Source organism: Convolutriloba macropyga, chromosome 6 (assembly GCF_964194025.1).
Source record: "Convolutriloba macropyga chromosome 6, txConMacr16.3, whole genome shotgun sequence".
Taxonomy (NCBI): domain Eukaryota; kingdom Metazoa; phylum Xenacoelomorpha; order Acoela; family Convolutidae; genus Convolutriloba; species Convolutriloba macropyga.
In genome coordinates, this window is record NC_134473.1 from 38283997 (window position 1) to 38300060 (window position 16064).

Here is a 16064-nt window from a genome sequence, read left to right on the forward strand (position 1 = left end):
GACGGTTCTTGCATCCTCAGTTGTTTTGGGAGGGGAAAGGGGTGAGAGTGGTTAGGTGGGGCACAAAGAAAAACTGATCGATTCGTTCATATATTGTCACTAGTCACTAAAAATTATACTTCAAAAACAATTATTAAATTTATCAAAATTTAATGGACTAACTTGTATAACAGGTGACTCGTTTCCTCTCAAGAGTGGACTGACTGTCGAAGCTCATCAACGTGTCACTGGGAGTAAGAGTGGCATTCTGATCCACGTATATGGACAATCTAAACCAAATCATACTCTCATTATTGTACATCTATCAGTTGTAAAACTATCAGAGTTTCGACCTTCCATGTGATTTTCCAACAAGAAAGAAACGGAACTTAAATTCTTGAGGATAAAATCATTGTTGTCATTCGTAAATAGATCAGTTCATACAATCAGCGAACATTTGTTCAATTTATATTCCGAAAGATCAAGATGATCGCGTCTTCAATTAGTGCCTATAAACCCACACAATCGGGTTTATAATTTCGATATGACTAATTTCTAGCAAATAAAAGTAGCCTAGGTTTCGTAAACAGAACTAACAACTCATCCGAAAGATCAAGTAATAGTCAGTAAAAAAAAATCTTTAAACAAAAACTGTCGAAAGTTTAAAAAAAATATGAATCTTAAGTTGATGCTAAAATTAAGGTTTATAGATCGATATGATCAACCAATTTGTAATTGAACGAAGTGATAAAAAATTTTTTACCACGAAACTGTTTTATCAGTCACACCTTACTCTAAAAAACTAATTTCAGTTACGAGAAGGCACTAATTTTGTTCAAGAAACTGTGCCCTTTGTGAGTGATTCATTTTAGTGTAAAAAAGAACTTGATTATTAATATTATTTTGTTTTCACAACTAACTCAAGCGCTTTATGCTTTTATATTGGTCTGATTAACGTAATTATTCTTCAAAATATCAAAAAAGGTGAGGAAATAAAACCACCAAAGTTTGGAAATTAATATGACAACAAAGTTCAGTTTAAAAGTAATCTGGTGTTCCCGTCATTTTTGAGTTCAATTTGTTAACTAACAGTAAAAACAAATAACGCTAAAAACAATCATATGACCTAAAAATTCCAACTGGCCGAGCCACTTAACGTGGTTGAGCATTCAATTATTTTACACGCCTAGACGTTTTTGTTTTTATAAAAAAAGTAATTCGAAATCGTAGGTGGCAGCAAATTGCGGACCAATTGATGCAGAGATTTTGGAGCGTCACAGGTCAACATCCGTCTTTGCCTGCTTTTGCTTTTTGAATGAATAAAAACTGTTGATACAAAAACTATTTAAAATTTTCATAAATGAACATCGGTCAAAAGAAAGTCAAATAAAACTCAATTAATCTTGTGCTATATATAACTTCTAAAAAATCTCTGATAGCTCAAATGTTTTTTTTCAGTTACCGTCACCTCATATCCCTATATGACTGATATGTATCACCCTAACATTTCAATGCCAACGCCCCCTGTTCCCCTTTCACCACAAATTTCTTCAAAAGTAGTGCAGAAAATTAAATTAATCAACCCAATAAAAGCAATAAAAAACTTTAATAAATGTTGAAAACAGGATTTTTTTGCTTCCTTCTGACATGATATGCCCTGCTTGAACTTCACAAAAGATTCGTAGTAGCCAGAATAAGTCCTATATGAATTTATAGATTCTCAGTAAAGATACTAGAATCATAAAAATTTTTTATTAAACATAAAAAGATCATAAAAAATTAGCAGGAACGTGGATATTCTCAATTCACTTTTTTGAGCTTGAAAAACCAACACAATATGTTCCTTTTCAGCAATCATATAATAAAAACTTAGGTGCAAAAAGTTTCATTATGGTCTGTAAAATGTAGCCAGGCACTACCGAAACCTTTTTGTCTCAGAAAAGCGAGGAGCATATTTGAAAAATAAAAAATTGAAAAAAATTAAGAGCAACAGATTTTCTCTGCTCTACATTAGATCGAAACCGAGCACATCAAAGTCTCTGTGCAATTTTTCTATTTTATGCAAAATGTAGTTGTGTATTGTCATACGACAATAATTAAAATGTAAATTTAAAGACAATTTTATGCACTTTTTATCACAACAGGATTTTTGCCAAATTTTTTCCTGAGAAATATTGCCTATTGAAAGCGCTACTTAGTGTTCCGTTGATGGTGGACAGGCAGCAACAAATTTACAAAAATTAACTTAAAAAGAAAAAATTCTGCTCCATGAATCTTAGCAACTACAAAAAATCATATATGGTTCTTACTACTAATAAGAAGACCATTTATGGTTCTTACTAGCCGTAAAAATATCATACATAACTCTTATTAAAACCGTCAAGATAAAACTAAGAAATTTTGTGTCTGACATAGAACCATATATGTCATTTGTATGATTACCAAGAATGTTCATGCCCGGTGCAGAACTCAATTTCCACATATGTATTAACGAGAAACATTCGCTGTGTTAGTTTTTAGTAAATGAACATTGCTTTGTATATCTACATGCAAAAAAAACTTTGTTTGAAGAAGTGCACAAGTGCGTGGGGTACAATGGCAGAAAAAAATGCACTTAAATAAGCTGATCACTTTAGTTAAATGAGGGGAAATCGAAAAGGGGTGTGAAATAAACACTGCAATTTGCATCAGTTGTAGCTCTTAATTGAACCACAACAATAGTTGAACCTATATATCAGGTGTTTCCATTTGGAACTATGCAAAACTGGTGAGCTGCAAAAATGTAAAATACTCTTCATCATCATTTGGCTCAGTTTTTGGAAGCAAACTTCAGAATGACATCATGCCGAAATAATTAACTGTTCCAAAAAATTGATAGTCCATCGTTGTTTCGAAACCAAAGTTAACATTCCAAAGCAGCAGTGAATGTGCAAGAAGAAAGAACTCAAAGTTCAGGTCGTGAAAAACTGCATCAACTATCAAAAACAGTAGAAAGTAGTTTCTCCTCTAGCAGTAAAAAGTGGTTACTTGAGAACTATGGAATTGATAGAGATAGATCAAAAACCAGGTGTCAAAATTATTCATTTCCTCATTGGCATAACTTTCGATTTCATAAGTAGTGCACTCCAGATTTACAATGTAAATTACAATAGAAAACGAAAAGAAATTAAAGTTTCAATTGTAAACTCAAGAAAACGGTAGCTGCAAGTGAAACTTAAAATAATTGAGAGGGAGCCCCTTGACAAATTTCTGTAAACGCCGTAATTATTTTTTGCGACTAATAGTAAATTATCCAACAATTGAGTTAATGTTCTTTAAATTGTGAATGAGAGCCCTTTTGCAGCAATCAAGACAAACAAAACAAAATTGATAATGCCTTATACTGCACCAAAAATTGACTGCAAAACTACACAAATCGAAAAAGCTCAATTAATCTTTAAAAAACTTTGAGTTTTGCTTATTGATAATTCGCAGCAAAATTTGTGAAGTCAAAGATCGGCTAAGGCTCACAAAACCTCGCAAACTTGACTGACCTTGTGAGAGTGTAGAATAGTAATCTTCAGGTGGTCACAATGTAGTTTTTGGGAAAACTTACGCAATCTTATGGCGCGAAGAAGAATTTCAGTAACCCAACTGCCAGGATTGAATTGGCAAATATGAATATATTGGATTTTACATACCAGCAAAATTTTTATTGTATCTGATTGTTGCCACGACTGCTCTCCGAATCGTTTCTGAAGAGGATAACTTTCTACTTTGCCAATTTCCATTTATGGGCTCCAAATCTCTCCGGATTTTTTGGTTCTGCAGTTCGCTTTTGTAATTGTAAATCCTCTAAACTCTTACCATTGCCTTACAATTTCAATTTTCGAAAATTTTCTAATCTTAGCTTTTTGCTCTCAAATTGGACTAGGCTCTCTACATATCACACAATACGTGATCTCTTTATATATAAAAGTTCAATCACATAGGAAAAACAAGTCGAAGACAAAGATATACGCCTAAGACCTGATTATACGAAATGTTTAAACGTAAATTTAAATTGGTTTCGCCTTGTACTCACGAGCTAAAAAACAGAAAATGGAGTTGTAGCAGTTGAAACGCGGCTAAAGTAACTCGTAGAAACAGGGCACGTTAATAAATAATTGACTGGCCAAGAATATTTACAGTATAAGGCACAGTAACACGTTATTAAGGGCTAAATGAGTTTATTTTGGCGACAGAGTTATTGAATTGTAGAAAGAAGGCCGCTCTCTGTGGCTGTTGCTACTGCGTGCTTTTTTGTGCTGCATTTTAGCCACTTACTATTAACTACTAATGTGACGTATATAATTGCTAAAGAATAAAGTGGATAAATGGATGAAACGAAAAACCAGCTTATGAACTTTTTCCTCTACGCAAGCTCTACAAGAGCAGCTTGAACTTAGACAACCTTGTATTCCATCGTCAAAATATCGTGGTCTTTTGGTTGTAGTGAAGCAAGCTTCACAGCATGCCTCACGCAGACTACTTCTCCCGATATAATTTTACCGATCGAATTCATCCGTCAGAACCCTCGGTGCTTTCTGTAACACGACCGAGTTTGCAGTAATCTTGCATGTCACTTTTTCTGACAAACCAAACAAGATAACGTTTGTTCAGATTTCCGTTAGAGTCCCATTTCCATTTTTGGATTGTACAACCTTAGGTGAGTCCCAGGTAAGTTTTGAGTATGCGTGTGTTTGTAGAGCAAGCTTTCATTGGTCGTCGAACTATCCTGCGCAGGTGATTTTTTCCCAGACAAATTTTTCCCAGCTGAGTTTTAAGTAAGCGTGTGTATGTAGAGCAAGCTTTAAATGTTCGTCTAGGTATTCTGCGCACGGTAAGTACGGTATCCAAACATTTTCATTATGAAGCAAGAAATCATTTGGAACAAAAGCATTCAGGTCGTTTACGTCAGAACTCACTGGAAACGATTGTCTTGGATTCAGTGTTTGCTCAGCAACAACGATTCATGTCGAAAGTAAATCTTCCGTAATTGACCGGTTCCACGAGACTGCATCGATTCATTTCTTTTAGCTTCAGACCAATCTCTTCTACACACCTCCAAAGTGGGGTGCCCCGTCGGATTGAAATTTTATCTGATGCCCCATTGAGTTGAAAATTTTTCAATTTTTTTCTGTTCCGTTCTGTGACATAATCTTTCAACTCACTATACCAACAAAATTAAAACAACTTGATGATTCCAATGTAAAAATAATGGATGCTTTGCAGTGATATCCAGTTGATACTTTTCTATTATGACTTAACGAATAACTACCATTTTTACAATGAAGGACAAAAAAGGTAAAATCTAGCTGCTTTTCGGGATTTATGCTTTAACTCTCAGAGATTTTAACTATTCTGCGGACCTCTTGGAGGTGCAATAGCTTGAAAAGACTTGTCTTTGCACTCTCAATTTCTTCAAAAGCTACCATAGTTGTTGCCCATTTCACTTTGTTCAAGGCTCGCAGCTCAAAAGCCAATGTATTTGCTAGGCAATTTTGGTTGCTGAATCGCTCCCAATGAACTTTTGATCCCTTTACTGCACCCTGTTTTATGAATACTGATGCGGATTTGTTTTTAGCATCAAAGGTAAAGACATAGATGACTTGCTCAAGCATGGCATTGACTCCCGGATTGATTCAACAAGGCCAGCCCAATAAACCACTCGCTTTTTTGAGTTGATCACCTAGACTGCTCTGGCGTCAATGTCCACTGGGTGTGGAAAAACGACTCACAGGTTGCCACTGCGAGAAACCAGTTGTATCCAGTATTCCAGTAACTCGATTGGCCATCAACTTCTGTTCTTTGGGGTGAGAGAAATGTATCCATTGCACTACTGAAGTTGAGTCCCACCAAAAAATGCAGCTGTGTCCCTTGATCTTCGGTTCTTTGACAATCTTTTCTTTCAACATCACATTCACGACAAACGTGGTGTTGAATGACGTCTCTTCGGTGCAAATCTAGAATTTCCGACTAAAATCGCAAAGTCAGCTTAGAGTTTTTTTGGTTGAGAACGTAGATAGGCTACTGAGCACATCGCCTCATGTGAATACTGGGTGAAGCAAATAAACAAAACAGATCGAATACTGAAAATAACCCAGACAAAATCTTGCATTGAGATATGTGAGTCTGAATTTTCTAGTGGTACCTTTACAGACAAGAAGAAAGTCACAGTAGAATCCAATTGGAGCCCAAGTATAGATGATCCCTCTGTGTTTGGCACAACATCAACTTACTAGGTTTTGCACTGTAAGACTTCCGATATTGCTTCATTCATTTCATCATTATAGCTCCTTGATTTGTTCAGTTCAAATTCATGTTTTAAGAGAAGAGCGTGCAGCTGGTTGAACACTTTGATAGGTTCAACTGGTGTTTCTACTGATTCGACAAAATTGTCCAAGCAGAAATTGTTGTGAATTGCTTCTGCTGCGATAGAAAATACATCTCAAATATGGGGACTCGTTTGAGAGCCTGGTCTGTGCACGTTGGTAAATCTTTCGGCCTAGAAAATAGCATTGGTGATTGTTTACTAGCAATGGTTTAAAAATTTTTGGTGGCCATAAAAATCTCAATCGGCCCTTATACTGTTCTATAACCCGCACTTGTGGAAATATTGATATGATATCGGACATCGGGGCTAAGGTCCACGACGAAATCAGCTAATTGTTCCGCTCAACCCATGCAGTAAATCTGGTTAGTAGCTTGTTGTCCAGGCATACTCAATTAAGTTTTGATGCCGCGTTGAAACCAAGGGTGAGTTTGCCGGTCTTGCTCGGAGTTACCACTAGATTGTGTGACAAATATAATTATTTCCTAAACCCGTTGAACTCTGACTAGTTCGATATCTTTACGAACTCTTTCTCAATAAAATTATTTATAGCCTGTTCATAGAACTTTTAAGATTCATCTCCCTTCGAGATCTTCGCACCCACGACTGAAGCTGAAATAAGGCTGAGCTGTAGTTGTTTGGTAGGGTTTTGCTCTGGTTCACTTCTCAACATTCCCTGTCCATTCCACTCGCCAAAAAACTTTGCGGTATCCACCAGCATCTTTCCTTGCAGTTCCTCAACTTTCAACTGTTCGAGAATGATTTTGGAAGCATAAGTTTTTATGTACCACAACGCTAAAATGTTCTCCAAAACTTTCACATCCTCTCTGAAGGCAACATGAAAAAAACTATGTTTTCTCTTGCCTGTCATGGGCCCACTGAAGCTCCACCCTATATCTGTCACGACAGCCACATGTTCCCTAAATGTTTCTTGTAGTTCATAGACAATCTGACCAAAAATGTTGCCAAATTCTATCAAAGTGATTTTTTTGTGTTTGAGAGAACACTCAAATTGTTGAAACTTTGTCGGAGTTTTTTGTAGTCGTAAATTGTATTTTCTAATGAGATTGAAGGGTGTACAAAGGTCTAAGGCGAGTGCACTTTCGAATGTAGTTCCTTTACTATATTTAACTTTCCTGTCTTCAGATCCTTTGTTCACCGGATGCAGGCCATAATAAGCGTTAGCAAGGTGCCTCGGGGTTTAAATTACTCTTGAACGCCTTGACCGATCAAAGACACCGTTGATCCGTTAAGGGTGAAAGAATAAGTATCTGATCTGTTGCGACCGCTGTGAACTGAGACAGCAACTATTCGAAGAAAACTTTGTTACTTTGCTTTATTGTTGCTGCTCTTAAACGACTGCGTTATTGTTTTCGTCAGATGGTTTTCTGAGTGTATCAGTTAGTTGTGCATTTGATACAACCTTTTATACAGAATCCGTTTATTTGCAATTTTTGATTCCATGTCCTTTTCTTAGAAATCCGAAAGATAAAAGGCGTTTTCTCACTTCAGCATACCGATTAGGTTCTTTAATAAAAGAGAGTTCTAATGACGATTAGTGCCATCAATTAACCGACAGCGACCAATTTGTGTTTGCTTGGTCACTTCAAAATTCGAACTTGCACACAAATTCGATGACTTCGATAACCTCTTTTTATCTAAACCTGTTGCGTCTCTCGTTCTTTTTGCTTTCACCTTTAAATGCGGAAAATTTTTCATGTACCAATGCCATTCTTGACAGCAATTTTTCAAACATTATTAAATCAGTCCAGTTCTCAACCTTGTCATAAAAAAACCACACCATTCTTTTGAGATTGGTGGTATTTCATCAACTGCTATTTAGAAACTTGGTTGCAGACAACCAATATGTTTATACTCCTTGACTACGCTCAAAAAGTTCAATACCAGAACAAAACTGAATCAGTCTTGCTGACTCGTGAGATTTCACATCATTTGCCGTTCATAGGCTGTCAGGTAGGTTGTTGATCCAAAATAACATGCGGTCCTCCGAACTTTCATTCCGGAGTGCTTTTTAGGCAGCAAGCAGCACTTGTCCAGAATATCCCAACCCTGAGATTGTAGATTTGGCTTTACCGCGGAACAACTAGACCATTCAGGCCACCCCAGCAGTTTTCCGTCAAAATTGTTCAATCATAACTTTTGAAAAATGTTGCTGCTTGAATGTCCAGTTTTGAAACGCATACCCAATTTGGGAAACAAGTCCCGGTCATTAACTCTCGGTGACCAATCGAGAGTGTTAAAGTACCGTGAAAAATGAATAACCTTATTTCGTTAAGGGCATACGTCAAATCGAGTTGGGGAACGAATGGGTGTTCGTGTTTCATCCACTGTTTTAGCCCACCCCGAGACGTCTCTCCAAGGAATGTAATCGATGGTTGACTTGTTAGGGCCTTTCAATGACTGAGAACGACACATAACTATAGTCCCGTACACTGGTCTTTGAATTTGGCGTTCTAGATCGCGCTTGCTTTCCCAAAGCAGATGCTGCATCTCTAAATCTTTCATATGCATTTACAGCTCCAGCCTCTTTCTGTATAATTGTACTCTTTCGGGCTGCTATATTGTTTCGAATTCGATTTCGTTTTAATCCTCTCTTCTTGAACTCTTTGCTGTGTTGAAGATGCTTCGGAAACGTTCTCTGTATCCTGATTGGTTACTTGCACAATTCGTGTAACATTTTTCACTGCCGCGTGGCTTGTGTTCTCATTGCTTTTGTTATCATTTCCAACTGAGAATCCAAGGTTTTGATCTGTCGAATGTGAAATAATTGCAGGTGGTTCGGCTTCAATGGTCTGAAGAGGGGATTGATTTTGTTAATCAGTTCCGTGAACATATTGTAACCAGTCGACGTCTAAGTCGTTGAAGAAGCTTCGTCGTTCTGTTTTGTGATTGCGAAACCAGTCCAAACTACTCTGTCTACCAGGAGTTGTTGATAGCGATTGTAAGTCTCTTGTATGTGTTGACAGAGTGTTTTGAGTTTGCTGGGCCAAATTGTATATTACTATAATATAATATCAAAGCTTTCTTGCGTTTTCAGATGCAGTTGCTCAGCACAGTTTTAATCTGTTTTTTCAGAATGCCGCGACTCCAAGATCGAGTCATTTGCTTCTTAATATAAGCAATAGCTCATTGTACACTGATCATCTCGCATACGGAAGAAGATTACTTTGTAGAATCTTTCCTTCAGTTTATCTTTCTAACGAGTTCTCGGCTCGATTAGTAATGCTTTTAGCTATGTGAGGAAATCCGACACAAGTTTGTACTCGACTTTCGGGGTCCACGGACAAAATGTAATTGCTGCTCTTGCAAACGTTTGTGAAAAGGAAAACTTGAGACCAATCTATTGGTTTACGTTTTATCGGTTCCAAAAATGTGCGGATAAATTGTTTTTACAGTTCTTTTTGGTAACTGTGTATCCAGTAAATTCTTACCTTCGCATTAAAGATTCAGTTTTCCACTATTTGATGATCGTAGTCCAAAATCGAATTGGACTGCATTTGCCATAGATCCCACAATACGGGATCTCTTTATGTATACCAGTTCAATCCGATAAGGAAACAAGTCGAAGACAAAGATATATGTCTAAGATCAATTTTTGCAAAATTTGCAAACCTAAACTAAAAATAGTTTTGCTTTTGTCCTCAAGTGTTGAAATACAGACACTGGGGTGGTAGCAGTTGAATTGCAGCTCAAGTAATTCGTAGAAAAAAGGTACACTAACAAATCACATACTGCTCCAGAATAGTCAATGTACAAGACACAGTACACAGTAACACAATATTTATTTCTCAAGTCAGTTTATATTTGCAATACAGTAGTTGAAGAAAGAAAGCCGTTTTCTGTAGCTGTTCCTGTTGCGTCTTTTTTGTGTCGCTGTTATAGCTACTTTTTTCTCTTATCACGTGACTGTTAACTACTATTGTGAGGTATATAGTTGCTAGAACATTTTGCTTCCGCATTAATAAAAATCGCCTCAACTTTAATTTGATACCTGGTAATTGCTAGTTTTGTTTCAATAATGAAACACAAATTAGTCTTTAAAAGTTACAAAAAACCTAATTATGAATTTCGATATAAATAAAAAAAATGCCTTCTCCTGAATCATATGCAAAGAGAAACAGATTTAGTGCCTCTTGGAATGAGAGGTTTTCCTAAAAATCTCTATTACCACTTTCTTCGATTCGATAGCGCTTCATTTCATGAAAGTTTGCTGGCACAAAATTATTGAGGTTGTCAAAATTTGTAGAGCTATACACCAATTTTCATCATTTTTGAACGAAATAAATACTTATATGGTTATTTAATATACAGTTATACTATATTAACGGAGCAAAAATGATAGGCTCAGTTAACTTACACGTTGCCCGTCTTAACGGCTGATCCGTAATCTTGCGCGTCCAAGTTTATTTTATCGTCTGGGCATGTTAGCCCAATGGCCACTTCACAAGTGTAAGCAGTTTTTGGGTTGGGTAGTTGGCCGAATGTGTGAGTGAGAGTGGTGTAGTCATCGAAGAGTTGATCAGTGAGCTGTCCATTGACATATAGGAATACAGTGGTGTTGACTCTTCCATACTTGGGGTGGGAGACAGTGCCTGCATAAGAGTAGTCATCCACTGTCCACGTGATCCCTGTTGAGTTGTGCTCTGTTGGGAACCACGACACACTCGACGGGTTAGGAGGGTCTGAAATATTAGATAAAGAGTTTCAATTTAGAAAAACTAACTGAGATCCAACAAAAAATGCCAAATAAATAAAACAAAACGGACATATTCCCGGAAAATAAACGCGAATGGAGTTGATCTCCGTTGGGATTGAAAAGGAAAAAATATTCGAAAAGATTGCCTTTTTGAAACTGCCTTTTAAAACCTCTTTAAAAATGCAGTCCCCACAATTTGTAAATTTGTCGAACGAATAGCAAAATTAAAGGAGTATAAGCAATGGGTGAAATAAGTCAGAAGTCACAAGAAAAAAAACTTAAAAGAACAGCCGGACGAATGCAGAAACGACTCGAAGCATTGGCACTTACCGATCTCTGCTATCAAATCATAAGAGCACTGAGAACCCAACAGAAAAAAACATTGTTGATTTATTTAGACACAATACAATTGATGAAAAAAGGACAGAGAACTAATCGGATACACAATTGCGCAAAAACGTCAAAAACATGGGAGCCTAGAACTAATTTGTGCCACAAAATTTTTGTGCCACCCTGTAGAACCTCTGACCATCAAGCAAAAACGTTCAATAGACGACATCGCGAAGAGAACTTTCTCAATCTTTAGTGTAGTAACAAAAAACTGCTAAGTACATTTTGCAAGTTTAAGTACATTTTTCAAAAAAGAACATTTTGCAAGTTTAGGTCCAGACACAAATTGAGCTATGATCAAACTGTCCAGGCCAAAATGACTTCTGACAAGACTTTCCAGACATAAATCATCTCCGATCAGTCACCAAATGACATCTGATTAGACCGTGCACAGGACATGGTCAAGACTAAAGCGCGTTTATGATCAGACTCAAATTTAGACCATTGTCCAGACTATAAACAGATTATGACCAACCCCTCCAGACCAATGTGACCTCTGATCGGACCGAACCCACGCCGTAGTGCAGACTATAGTGCGCTTATAATCGGACTCAAATTCAGACCACAGTCCAGACTATAAATAGACTATTATCAAACTTTCCAGACCGAAGTGACCTCTGATCAGACCCAATCTAAAACAATGATCCCCAGTTTGACAACACCGCTCAAAAGCGTCAAATTTTTTATAAAAAATTCAGAAGTTCGACATTGACAGTTTGTTTAGAGAAAATGACCGTATATTTCTAGACAAACAAAATTGAGATCTAAAATGAAAAAACTGTCCTCGATTGAAACTGTCCAGGGTAAGAAAGTGCTCGACTAGAAAGGGCTATGAAACAACTTTGTGTTGACTTTGACGAAAGCCTCGACTGAATTTAGATCCAACAAAATGTCAGCTGCTACTACAGGGCAGAACTTCTAAACGTTAAAATTTACGCGGCGTATTATAGGAAGCAACAATTGAATTAACATTTTGTGCTCAGCCGCATTGCCCACCAGAACATGATAACAAATAACAACAACAGCAACAAACAACTCACAGCTAACCAAATTGTTAAAACTGGCACAAATTAACAAGGGTTGTAAATAAAAAAAAATCAAACGAAAAATGGAAACCCAAAAAAATGTCAAGCAAACCTTAATGACAATAAAAAAGGTACTCAAGTTGCATCATATTTCGAGTCTCAAGCCAATTAGCGAAATTGCTTCTTGACTTGCAGAGCACAATTTTAATAAGCATCTCACACTATATTCAATTACAATTGAATTTAGGAACACAAAAAATTGATTGCACCAAAAAAATTTGTTTGAGGGTAATTGACAACAGATTACTTTCATCGGATTGCCCTAACAAATAAAACACCCTTGTCAAAATCCTCCTTATTTTGCCGAGCTATCAACCAATTGCCTGCTGCAGAAAAAGTAATTTCTGACAAATTTAGCGGATAACTAAGTTATATTTATCAAAACATTCTTCATCTAGTCATTCAACAATGTTCACTATATGATAACTCAAAAATTTCTTGCTTTTTGTTTTTGTCTGATAAATTCTTATAAAAAAAATCATATCTAACAAAGTTTTAAAAATTTTTAAAAATTTTAAGAAAACTCATGCGAGGTAATGTTTTTCGTATGGGACGACGCAAGTTTAAATACGCCCAAACTAGGGCCTAAACAGTAATGGAAATATTTCGCCCAAACTAGTGAGGGAAAAATTTTCTTCGCATTTTTTAAATAAAGTTAATTACTTATTTGAAATCTGATATAATTTTTAATATCTGATCAATTTTTTCGTTATCGTAAATTTTTGTTTTCAATGTGAAATTTTTGTTTCACATAGCTCCGATTGAATCTTCTAATATAAACATCTTAGAGCACACTTTTTCAACACAAAGATGCACATAGAAAAGAACATTGCATAACTTATAAGGTCCCTATAAATTGTCTCAAAATCGGGCAACATCAGGGGAATTTGTTTTTTACAAGATCTTCTAAGTTATTCTAACGTGGCGAACAAAGGAAGATATAAATTAAAATGATTTAATGTTCAGAGATACTAGCTTTTTAAAAAATCAGGATGCTGTGAGCCGCTAAAATTGGCATAGGAAGCTTATCTTATCGAAAACAGTAACATTATTTACAAAAGTGTCAATCCTTGCAATGCTTTTTCCACATTTAACCAACTATATCTTAAAGTGACAGAAAACTTTGTTCCTTTAAAAAGTGTCGATAATAAACAAAAAGTTCCCAAGTGGTTTAATAAAAGGTTTTAAAAATTCCGTCAAAGAAGAAGCCATGCTTATTATAAATATAAAGAAAACAAAAACAACAATGACCTGCTGCAGAAATTTAAAGAATGTAGAATAAGGCTAGAAAAGCAATTAAAGTTGCGCAAAAAACAATTCTATCTAAATTCTTTTCAGACAGGCTTTCAAACTAATCAATAGGCTTATATGCTAATCATATAAATCAAAGAATTTTTCAATCCTAAGCTGTTATCAGAATTTTGATGAACCTTCAGACAAAAATAATGCAAACGAGTTCAACAACTTTTTTGCCTCTATAGAATATCAAGTCAGTAGGCACCTAAAGAAAAATTTCCAACCTTTTTTTCCTAGACATCAATGCTCTATGTATCTTTGCAAAACTACTGCGAGAGAGGTGGAGAAAATTTTAACGAATCTTGAAAAAAAGTTATCCTCAGGTGTTGATGATATAAATAACATACTAATGAAATTATCTTCAGATGTCATCAACCCCTACCTGGTGTTTTTAATAAATTTTTCAATGGACGGAGGTATTTTTCCTAAAGAACTGGTTCGTGCAAGAGTTCTCTCACTGCAGAACGAGAGGTCTAAACTCGACCGAAAAAATATAGGCCAATTTCACTTCTTTTAGTTTTCAGTAAATTTTTTAAAAGAGCTATGTACAATGGCGGGTACCAATATTTTGAGATTTTTTTCATTTTATAAGAAGAAGTTTGGCTTTAAATCTAAACATAGTACAATTGATGCACTAGTTGAGCTAACCGAAACTGTTCGCATGAGACAACAACATTCGATTATAGTTAGTTTCTTTTTGGATTTAAAAAATGCGTTTGATACCATCAATCATACATTTAATTTGAAAAAACTAGAGAGATATGGAATTAGAGGCAACTGCTGGAAACGGTTTAACTTTTATCTGAGTAATAGAATGCAGCATGTTGTAAATAATGGTACTTCTTCTGATTGGTTCGAAATCGAAACGGTGTTCCTCAAGGATCGATTTTGGGCACTCTTCTGTTGTTAAATTCTATAAACGACCTTCCTTTAGTCTGTATAAAAGTTGAAATTTTACTGTTGCTGACGATAATAACATAGAAGCAGTTGGGTGTTCTGTTGAAAATACAAAGTCAGATTTAGATAGCATAAACTTTTGGCTTGAGAGTAACAAGCTTGTGCTTAATCTTAGTAAAACAGTTCAACTTAACTTAAAAAGAGGCCCAGCCAATTTTGGTTTCAAATTGAAGAAAACTGATAACAAAGTTGAGCATTACTGTAAATATATTGGGGTAAAAATAGATAATAGGTTTTCCTTTCGAGCTCATATCGATCATGTGCAAAGTAAATTAAGTAAAGTAAGTAAGTAAATTAGTAGTATACTAAAAAAACTCAGGCATTATGTTCCTCGGAATCAACTATTTTTTTACTAAAATTCAAATGTGACACCACTATTTCAAAATGGTGGCTTGGTTTATCGCTGCTGTACCTACTCAGCGCTTCTACCGATCTACTTATTGCAGAAAAAAATTTTAAAAGTTATATATTTTAGAAAAAAGGCGATCACTCCGATGATATTATTATAAAGCTCTCGTTGTTGACTATCTACGAGCTACACATATACGAATTAATTAAATTTGTTCTGAAATCAATCAATGGTCTACACCAGCAATTTTTTTGCAACCATTTGTTTCAATTTAAATCGAACGACCGGAAAACTAGAAGTGGGATTCTTAACTTGCTAAAGGAAGCCTATAAAAAGTTGAAGCGCAAATCAATACGTTTTAGAGGTGCTAAACTACATAACAATTTAAAGATAATGCAGAGAAATCCCAATAATTTAAAGAATGGTAGCCAAGCTGAAGTGACAGGTTTCTGTCATAAACTGGAAAACTCATATCTGATGTCGAACTATGAGCTAATTAGATTCGTTTTTAACTGACAATGTTTACCGAACAACAATGTTGAACATGTGCTACTCAAGTTTATTGAATTGATATCCTTTTTGAATAAATTATTTGCTATATTATGAATGTATTTAACGAACGTATATCAAGTCATCGTTAGAAATAATTTACTGGGCAAATTGAAAAAGAAGATCGCTCTGGTCTCGTTATTTGTCCAGGTTGCTTGTTTATTTACAACTATTCAACAAAGAAAGAGATAATTCATTCTTTCTTCCTTTCTTTCTTTCTTTCTAAGGTTAGTGCATTGACTTATAAGTATGCAGGAAGAGTCTTGTAAGATCCTGTTGGAAATCCGATGTTCGATTACTAATGTTTGCATTAGCATGTTGACATAAACTGATGCATGTATTTGCAATAATGAGTGGCTGTAAAGCCTAATAACTAATGGAGGAACATAT

At 35.7% G+C, this 16064-nt stretch overlaps 1 protein-coding gene across 1 annotated transcript in view; it reads right to left on the bottom strand.

Annotated features, from left to right (window-relative positions):
* The window catches only part of LOC142341310 (uncharacterized), a 216660-nt gene that overhangs the window by 51641 nt on the left and 148955 nt on the right, over positions 1-16064 (bottom strand). The window contains exons 33-34 of the mRNA XM_075392234.1: positions 10710-11034; positions 163-269 (exon numbers count right to left, since the gene is read on the bottom strand). Coding sequence (XP_075248349.1) covers positions 163-269; positions 10710-11034 — 432 coding nt within the window. The remainder of the gene's footprint in view (positions 1-162; positions 270-10709; positions 11035-16064) is intronic.